The sequence below is a fragment of the Monopterus albus genome, unplaced genomic scaffold, assembly GCF_001952655.1.
Source record: "Monopterus albus unplaced genomic scaffold, M_albus_1.0 scaffold59.1, whole genome shotgun sequence".
NCBI classification, from domain to species: domain Eukaryota; kingdom Metazoa; phylum Chordata; class Actinopteri; order Synbranchiformes; family Synbranchidae; genus Monopterus; species Monopterus albus.
The window spans coordinates 479,027-489,708 of NW_018127939.1; the positions used below are offsets into that span (position 1 = coordinate 479,027).

The 10,682-nt window shown below is 40.0% G+C and overlaps 1 protein-coding gene across 2 annotated transcripts in view; it reads left to right on the top strand.

The window, feature by feature from the left end:
* cdh13 (cadherin 13, H-cadherin (heart)) overlaps window positions 1–10,682 on the top strand; it is a 403,886-nt gene that overhangs the window by 129,401 nt on the left and 263,803 nt on the right. For both annotated transcript variants that reach the window (XM_020603006.1, XM_020603005.1), the window contains exon 3: window positions 5,213–5,391. In XM_020603006.1, the coding sequence (XP_020458662.1) occupies window positions 5,213–5,391 (179 nt within the window). The remainder of the gene's footprint in view (window positions 1–5,212; window positions 5,392–10,682) is intronic.

Consider the following 10,682-nt stretch of genomic DNA (forward strand, 5'->3'; position numbering starts at 1 on the left):
TGTTATTCAGTGTTATTCCTCTTATTAAAAGTATTAAGTATTAATGAATAGATAGAGCTTAGCTTTTTCTTTTCATTGAATCGCAGCTGATGATAATGTCACTTCTGTTTGTTAAAGTGCTTGTGCATTTGGGAACACATACTATGTCACACACAAACTGAAACATTCATATAATTCAAAACATATGCCCGCCTTCAGAGAGTCCAGAATGCTGCTGCTCGTCTACTGGTTGGAGGGCGCAAAAGGGACCATATCACACCCATTTTGGCTTCTCTACATTGGCTGCCGGTGTGTTTTAGAATTCATTTTAAGATTCTTTTATTTGTTTTTAAGTCTCTTAATGGTTTGGCTCCCCTTTATCTTACAGAATTGCTGCATCCCTATAGTCCCTCTCGTTGCCTCAGATCAGCTGATCAGCTAGGCGGAGACTTAGTGGGGACAGAGCCTTCTCTGTGGGGGCTCCTAAGTTGTGGAATGCATTGCCGCTGTACTTTAGGCAGGCCCCCTCATTTTTCACTTTTAAAACTTATTTGAAGACTCATCTATACCGTTTGGCGTTCGACCCAGTATGGGCCTCTGTCTTGTGGAGCCTTTGTTTTATGATGGGTGGTTGTTTTAAGTGTGATGTTGTTTTATTGTTGCTTGTTTTATTTTGTTTTAATGGGTTTTGTGGATATTGTGTTAAGCACTTTGGTCAGCTCTGGCTGTGTTAAATGTGCTATATAATATATAATATATCATGCTTGGCGGACCTTTACACACGTGCCTACATGTTAGTATGCACAGACTTAGAGCGACGCACTACACAGTTTTCTGTGTCATCTGATAATTAGCAATCCCGCATCTGACTTGGTGGATTTGGCTGGAGTGACAAGAAAGGTGGAGGAGGTGAGTCAGGACTCCACATATTTGAAGTCCTATATAAAAAGCCCAAGACTGACTGTTATTAATGGATCTTACACAATACTCTGTGATAGGAAACCCTGGGGTAAAATGCAATTCAGAGTGTAAATACTTTTCCAAAAGCAGCTCCCTCTTTAACACTAGGTGATTATTTGAGAATGGCGTTCTCTTGAGCCTTTTTTATCTGGTTAGACACGGCAGCTTTCTGCTCCAACACACCACCTTAGAGATTACTCTTCTGATTGCCATCTCTGCCATCACGGAGACTTGACATTTAGTTACAAGACAGAAAAATGTCTTCAAAACATCTCCGAGGAAAACTTTAGTACCTGATGGGGTGGGGTTGGGGGTGTTCCAGTTTAAATGACTGACAGAAAGACTGGGGCTTTGATAAGGTTGGATATCAAAATATGTTTCTTCATCATTGAGAGGCAGGAAATCAAAATTGCAGTTTTGTAAGTGTTTGGTCTTTATCATTCTGCTGGCCTTGTTAGTACATTTTACAGTGTTTGATCTTTTTGGAGATAACTGACATAATCGAGTATAAAGCCTATATTTAGTTCTTAAAAGAGTCAAAAGTTCATGGAAGAATTTTATGTTAAATCACTGGTCCACAGCTGTGTGATAGCACTGTTTTTGGAGGAAAGCTGATGGAATAGATGATGACAAATAAAGTAAACATGGCACTTGATTACTAGAGCGGTTTTCACATCTGACAATGTGTGGACCCAATTTTTCAAACATTATCCAGAGTTGCCTTTTTAAATATGTAGAACACAACTGGAGATTGTCTATGTCAGTGACGCTTCTTAACATTCGAATACTTGGAATCTTCTGGATTTGCACCAGTTGCATGGAGAAATGTCATCAACTTGCCTGCTCGCTTCATGTGAATTCTCCATACAATAACCTTCTCTATTTACACATGGGCTTAATCAGACATTACACGGACTTTATACCAACTGACTCGGACGTTTTCATTCTCACATACAGCTCCTCTGGGTAATGTCTAGATAAATTCTGGTTTGCTGTGTGTCTGAAAAGGGCTCAAGCTTTTGCTCCATGGGAGGTTTTGGTGTGAAAGGGACTTGAATGTCAAACTTGAGGAAGAAATTGGACCCCCACCCTCTTCCTCCTCTTGAGTCATCAGTGAGGGATTTTGGTGACCCTAAGCCATGTTGTGCAGTTATTTCAACCCTGAACCAACACTCCGAAGTAAGAAAGTGGGTGCATGGTGGTGAGCGGCTTAAGTTGTGTTCTGCCATTGTTGCCTGACTTCAAAGCTGCCAGCTCACCATGCTCTCCTCTGAAATCCCCCAAAACCTGACAACATTAGAATACCATCAAACACTCTCTGGCTGCCTTTGAAATGCCACTGACACTGTTTGGTCCTTCAATTTGCAAGCTCTAAAGAGCACACCGTGTTATTGAAATAAATCTGAGACTTGTAATGGGAATGGAAATGAACACATCTTTCATGGTTTGGCTTAGAAGTGAGAGTTGAATATTGAGATGGAGCCTTGTTTCCCACAAGAGTAGGTTCTTGACTTTGTAACTCTCCCTCAGTATCCATTGTAGCCCTGCCTTTCCTGTCCTTTCTTTTTCATTTTTTCCTCTTTTACCCTCCTCTATTCATCGCTCCATTATTTTCTTCTTCATCCCAATGGTAGAAAACAGCTTTGTCCAGAGGGAAGATTTTAAGTGAATACTTTACTGCCTACTTCCTCTCATTTCAGTGAGTACTTTACCCTCCCCACTGTTTTATTATGTAGAAACAATGGCTGCATGATATCTGACCAACTGATGATATACCTCCCTCTCCTATTATGCCAGCACACAATTAAAATAGTAAAAGTCCATGGTTGGTACTGTCCTGAGAATAAAAAAATAATATCCTGTGACTGTTTAGTCTGGCTTCTTCTGTTACTCCTTGCTGCAGATATTTTAAGTTTTAAATCCCATCCACATTGTTTATTGAGGAAAATGACTGTCAGCAGTGGAGCACTCTGTGTTAATTACAGCGGTGGGTTACCATTGTACTTGAATTGAACAGCAGCCTTTTCCTACTATGTGTTAATCTGTTGCACACATTGTAATACCAATAAAGTCTGTCAATAATTGTTTTTTCTATCGTGCCATGGGCAACTGGGATTAGATTTCATGATATATGCTGTGCAAGCAGTTTTTCACACAACAGGACACAGTAAAGTTATTTACCTTCCTCTGAAGTTGGAGGCGTGCACCCTGTTACCTGCAGCTCTTCATCTAACAGTCCTCTTTGCAAGGTCTTTCCTCTATGATTCTTAAAACTGATCTGCTGTCAAAAGTGCCACAAATGATCATGTTTTGCGTTGCTTATGCATTATTGATGAAGGATCCGTGTCAGTGCTAATCTAAGTAACAAATGCATTGCCTTTCCTATGACTGCTTAAAAGCCTCCAGTTCAGTGCTTTTATTGAGAAGTAGCAGTTGGAGAAAACGCTGAATTTGCATTAGCAGTAAAAGCTCTGATATAACTTGGTATCAGGAGAGGAAATAAACAGTGATAGAGATGTTAATGAGATAAAAATCTAATCATTGACTCTGCCCACCACTAAAAGAAAACTACTGTACAGAGAGGTAAACACAGAATGAAGCTATACTGAATGGTTATTTCTGACCATAAAGACAATGGCAAATTGAATTTGTTTTCATTTACAATCTTAAAGATGATACATACAAATGAAAATATGAAATATAAAATACACAAAAAGACAGATTCAAATCATTTGCTTAATTATTTTCTTCTTTTTTCTTTCCTTTTTAAAATATAGCAGTTTGTTGGATTGCAACCCTGTATTACTCCATTTTTACATAAAAGTCACACTGAATCTGATGCAAAATTACATATACATATAAACAATATTTGTATGTAAATATCAAAATTCATTGTGGTTTGACAGCCTGTCACCAGGCTGGGTCAGCAGAGAAAACTCCCATCCTTTGCACTGTGGATGTGAGCTGTGCTTTATCTTCAGAGTGGTCCCTCCCTGGCCTACAAACTGCACTGAGAAACTTGATGATAGCGGCTCAAATCTGAACCCACTCTTCCTCAAAAAAAAAATGGCCTCTCAGTCTCCAGTGTGAACAGAACACAGCGACTTCAAGCAATTTCTTCTGCTGATTGTAAGCCACCAGAGAGCTTCCTGTTATGTTAAGCTGAAAGCATCACATCCATAATTGATGAATTATATAGGACATTGTTTTGACAGCCCAGCATCGTATCCTTGTCCCTAAGGATAGGAGACAGATAATCTCTCTCTTATTTTTATTTTTTTGGACTTGTTAACAGACAACATGAAGGTCCAAAGACATATGCTGCATTAATGATGATAGCCATATGGAATATCCTGTCTCTCACATGTCAAAATTCTGGCAATTCCTAGTCTCAAACAGAATTCTCAAAAAGAAATAATAAAGTCTTATAGAAGCCACCATATGTCTGAGGCAGGAACTTGAAATGCGCCTGCACTGTCAGACCCTCAGTGAGACTTGTACAGCACCATGTAGTTCCTGTTGCATCAGTTTCACATACCACGTCTACGTCCATGTCCACACATGTAGACTTCCTCTGAGGCCTCCCTCCACAATCCACAACGGTAGGAAGCATCACAGGATGCTGAGGTAAAGAGAAGGTGAAGGATGATGGTGGGGAGGACTGTCAGGGCTCAGGGTAGGAGAGGAGATGGGGATCAGGTCCTGACACCGAGGGGAATGTGTGAGAGAGATAAAGAGAGGATGAACATGATCAGAAGGGATAAAGGTTGGTTGAGTCCTGGGCAATATCTGCTTCAGTCAGACAAGACAAGCTCATATGTGCACGTGTCACGCGCATGTAACTCAAAGATGACACTTTTCTTCTCCTGCACCTTAAATCCGTTTTTTTTTTCCTCCAGCCCTGCAACTGGTTGCCACTGAATTCTCTGTAGTGGAAGGAAGTCACACACATTAATATGTCTTCAGTGCACATGTTATACAGTGGGTCAAGCAGCAGGCTTGTGCGAATAGAGATCACTGACTTTTATTGTAGCCTAGCTGACAGAGCCCTTCAGAACAATGTAGTGTTTCTGCAGGGCATCTGTTTATCTTCAGGGCATCTGTCTGTTTCTGAGAAATACTTGTTTTTGTGGATCCTTTGAAAATCCCCCAAGTTCTTTACAGTGCAGCGCGTGTCTCACGACTGCATTTCACATAGCTGATTCTTCTTTTCGATGTGTAGTTTGTTCGGAGTGAAGGCATAACATCTCCCCATTCTGTGTGTTTTTTCCAGTCGAGTTTGATGACTGTGCAGGGAACAAAGACGTGACATTCGAGGTGTCAGATCCCAACTTCCACGTGGACAGGAATCTAAATCTGGCTCCTCATCGAGACACAATGAACAGCGCGGCGGTCCTGTTCATCCGCGGGGTCAGTGCACATGCAGATGACATGGCACAGGTGGACTTCAGGGTGAGTGATGATTGCTGAATGTTTGGTTTGGAGTGTTTTTTAAATTCCATTTCTTTATTTACACTTCATCAAAATTGAAATGGTTACAATACATTAAAGACTGAAAACATTACTGTACTGGACACAGTGTAACAGAGATCAAATAATAAAGTCCCTGTGTGAATAAGAGGATTTATGAGCTGTTTTCAGGGGGCAGTGCTTTTTGTGGAGCACTTATTTGCTTTCTGGCCATAAATTAGGATGACAAGATGAATACCACTCTCTAATCTGTACTAGAAATATAAAGCTAAAGCAACCCAGTCTCACAGAAAAAATATATAGTAGCTGTACTGGCCCGCAAAACAAAATGTTCTACTTTTACAGTAACACCTCAAAATTTGTGACATTGCAACAATTGTGTCATCGCAGAGTCTTTCAGCAGCAAAATGAAAGGGCTGCAATACAACAAACGTTGTCATGTCACAATTTTACAGCCGTTTTTGTGACAATACTATGTTTTAAACTTACTATGTGTAATGTATTTTTCTGTGAGACTAGGCTGGCTACAGCCCAGTAGCTGGGTAGCTTATCTTAGCAGAAAGACTGTAAAAAGACAAAAACAACTAACTTGGCTATGTCTAAAGGTAACAAAATCCACCTACACTACTAGCACTTCTAAAGTTCACCAATAGAAAATAGAAACCAAAATGCTATGTGTTTTTACACACTGCATTCATTTGTGATCTTTAGAAGAGCTGGTAGGTGCATTTTGCTACTGCTGGAGAGAAAGAGCAGTTTCACCCATTCCAGTATTTGCTGTGCTATACTATGCTAAGCTAACTGTCCATTGGTGGTAGCTGTCAAATGGAAAAGAGTCGATTAAAAACCAAAGCAGCATCGAGAAAACTGTCGCACCTTGCAGCAATGGACTGTTCAGTTAACTGTTACACTAGATAATGTTATATTGATGTTAAGGAAATAGTTTGTGTTAAGTTATCCCTGGTTGCCTATTACAGTTACATCAGTTGCTTAGTGATTAATTTATGGTAGAATTAGCCTTGAGAGCCTTGTTAATTAAGTGAGAATAATTATTGTAAGTTGTATGGAGGTTAATAGTCCACATGTTATGCACCTATAGAGCCATATGTGTGTGTGTGTGTGTACATATAAAAATTGCTCGGGTCCTCTACCAGAGGCCTGGGAGCTTGAGGGTCCTGTGCAGTATCTTAGCTGTTCCTAGGACTCCACTCTTCTGGACAGAGATCTCAGATGTTGTTCCTGGGATCTTTTGGAAATAATAACTATATATATATAGTTATTATTTATACATTTGTGATGTTCTCTACTCTCTAGTCTGTAGAGCACGTGGGCACCCTCATATTCCTGCATTGTGGCAAACAGCTGAGTAAGACTAAAGCACTGTAAGCAATCTGTGCACAAATAACTGACTCTTTAAGCCTTCAGCAAAGTTTTATAATCCTGCGTTCAGTCTCTTGTCTTGACCCAACACTCTATATTGCTGAAAAACTCACAGGCCAGATAAATCCTCCAGCGAAGTAGCTTTAATTTTCCTCTATAGAGATAGGTGTCATATCAATCTTTCCATCAGTCTTGGCAGCAAAGTAAATAGGTTTACATCCCAAAATGTGAAACAAATTCGTTAAAGAAGGACGATGAGGAATTTAGTATGGTAAGCTTGCTATGGAGATACATATGTCATTCACAAAACATTCAGGCATGCAAATCAAAAATATTAAAAACCAAATTCATGAAATGTTCAGAGGCACCTGTTCATGTTGATGCATTTGGATCACTGATAAATATGAGGCATGCTCATGTAACCTTAATTATCATCAGTGAATGTAATTGCACCACCTAAGAGATGAAATATTAGGTGGGAAAACACCCCCATCCATAATCCATAATGGACATTTAAAAAAGCAAAAAATAATTTGTGTCAGAAGTATTACAGTATTACTCTGTGTCATTTTAACAAAAATAGCCTTCAACAAGCAGTTGTGGTATATACAGTAGAGAGAACACAGAGAAAGTGACTGATGTTACATCCGCTAAGAGAACTATACGAGAAATAACTTGTGAAAGCAGCTGGATGACACCAGGGGAACAGCTGCTGCAAAGCTCTGCCAAACCCATGAGCATATCGTTGCCATCACCATAGATGTGTCAGTTTCTGGCACTGCTGCAGATGGCACAACAACGGTACCCTGCACAAATCTGTGCCAAGGCCAACAGACTTAACGTTCCATGAGAGATAGTTTAGATTATAGTTACACAAAACTGTTTAGCTCTGGTAAAGGTGCTATGCACTTTGGAATGACCCCACAAAAGTGAAAGACTGTCCACTGTGGGATTCACATATGCTTTACACATGCTCTAGGTCAGCCTGGTGTAAATTTTTATTGACTATAAAAATACATTGGAACCACTCTGATGAATATCCAAATGTGCATTTGTTTCCCTTTATTCATGTTTTTTAACCATTATTCATGCATGAGAACACATGGATGGGAAGTGGGAAGGGAAACACTTTTGTGTTTCGGTTGTAATGTTTTTGTACCAGGCTTTAGAGGATGAAGAATTACTGTCGCCATTTCCAATTATATGAGAATCTGGCTGGTAAGCCAGTACACCAACACCGAGCTTTGTTGCTCTGCAAATGTGTCCTTTTGTTTGTGTAATCTACAGAAATGTGTTTCTGTAGCCAGCAAATTGACTGCCTTGCAAAACCTTGTACACCTGAATAAACACCATTGTCCCTCATTCATATCCTCCACATACCTTAATTCCTCCTTCGTATAGTCCAGATAGACTAAATTGATTAGGAAAAGTTTCCAGGGACTGCAGGTACTGTTGGAGTTCCCTCCTCTCAGAGATCATCTGTCTTCCTGCTGCAGTACTCAGTGTCCTGCTGCTACCATTCCTCGAGCCCCAAGCTTAATGGATCTCTCCATCCCTTTTTGCATGATGTGGTTCTCATTTGTTTGTGCCTCTCACCATCATTTATTTGTTTAGCTAGTCCACAGGTGTTACCTTGGCAAGTCATTAAGGATATAAGCGAATTAGTCTTTGGCAAGGTATGTGTGGGAAAGGTTCTAGTGACTAATGGGACCTTATGGCCTGTTCGCTATGTGTATGTATGTGAGTGTTTGTTTTTCACTGAGACACTTTTGTTGTTGGATCTAGGAAAATTGTGTTATGCTGATGGAAGGTTGATGGAGAAAAACAACAGGAGTGATTAAAAGGTCAGAAAATTTATAAACAAGCTACAGTGACAATAGTACCAGTAGAAAATAGGACCAAAATGAGAAAAACACAGTAAGATCTAGTTTGTATTTACCTGGAACTATCCTTTAATTGGTGGTACAGTACATTGTGTTATTCTGAATACTTGTCTTTGGATCCTGCTGTAAGATGCCGTCAAGCTGTATCGGGGGAGTAAACCCTACCTGATGCACTGCCTTTTTTCACCACTGTCCATGAATGTGAGGGGAGATGACTCCTCTAGTGAGGCAGTGAGATTAAAAGCTAATTTTTTTCACTGTCAATTAATGAGCTGAAGCTCCTCAAGCTCTGGGACTGAAACCATTAGAAAATCTTATGTTCTGGTCTCAGTCCATATCCAGTAGTGCCCCACACTCCTCCACACTGTGCCTCTGCACCATCTCAAGTGGCCCAAAACACACGTGTTCAGATCAGCAGCAGCTTCAGAAGAACCTCTAACTAACTCGTGGCATATTTAAAAGCTTGTCTCAATAGGCCAGGGGATTGACTGTTGGAATGACTCTGCTGACAACATCGACTGCACTGGGATCCTGAGCATTAAATCTCCAATCTGAGCTAGTGCTCAGAGTAGTCAAGCTGCCTTAATGCTTCTTTCCTGTTTTTTTCAATTACTGTACCACAGAGTAGTTTTCTTTTTGAAATTGCATTTTGTAATGAAATCTCTTTGTTATGCTGCTGTGAAAACTAGATTTAGTACTTGCCCAAAGCCCTCTTTGTTTCCACTATAATGCAGAGCGGAAACATTCCATAGTGAGTTTATTGGCATAACAAATGGTATTGTGGCAGAAAATATTGGCTGGTGATAATTGATAAATGCTGTGAGTGAAGGTGGGGAGAATCAGTTTTTAATTCCTCGCCTCAAGCTGTTAGTTTGCTTTAACACGGGCCTAGAGGGAGAGAAGCGGCTGATGAATGATTCTTATTATGAGTAAAACTGAATTCAAAGTGTAATTTATTACCCTGTTTTTGCTGCTGATCAATATGTGAAAAAATGGAAGAATGCAATTCACTTTAACAAATGCATGCAAGATATGGATCTTTGGTGTGTATTATGCTTTTTTGGTTGTGTTGTGCAGAGCAGCAGTTATGCCGAATATTTTCTTGCCTTCAGGGGGCATAAACAGGCACCATTCAAATGTCACAACTGATAAGAAGCAAAATAATCCAAGTCCAAAATCCTGTTTATTTGGCTTTTGTTATGTCTCATCCATTTTTGTGCACTGAAAGAAATGTAATATTGCATCCTGAGCAAAATCCTCATCCCGCAGTGGCAAATAGATTTTTTTTTTCTAACCAAGCTTTCAGTGTTCAGTAAGGCTTTCTGGGGATGACTAAGATGTGACATCTTGCAGCCACAGCACAACAGCTCACATTATACAACACACCACAAATAATCTTCTTCTCTGTTTCCATCCCACTCATGCTATCTATGCCTTGCTTGTTTTGTAGCTGTCATTTGTTCATTCGGTTTACTGCCTCCTTTACATTACTTCCTCCTCACCCTACATCTTCTACCAAAACTGGTTTAATTTATCTGCAGACCTAAACATGTTTCATTAGGTTTTTTTTACGTGGGAGTGAGCACTGGAACCCACAAAGCTTAACGTCATGTTGATTTACAAGCGCAGCAAAACAACCCTTCACATTGAAGTTATTGATATGCATAATTTAAAAAACAAAGCTGTGCTAATTGTAAAAATGCTTTGTCTCAAATCAGGTGAAACGCTGATGTGAATAAAAAGGTGTTTGGAAAGGAAAATGACAATAGTTTCAGTACATTACTATTAAAGACACTTGTAAGCACCTGAACTGCATTTTGATGAAAACATTCTGCCTAATAGTGTTTTGATTATCATTATTAAAAAGGCTAACCAAGAAACCCATGCTTCTCCAACTGGTAATCCATCCATCCATCCATTTTCCTCCGCTTATCCGGGACCGGGTCACAGGGGCAGCAGTCTAAGCAAAGATGCCCAGACCTCCCTCTCTCCAGACACTTCCTCCAGCTC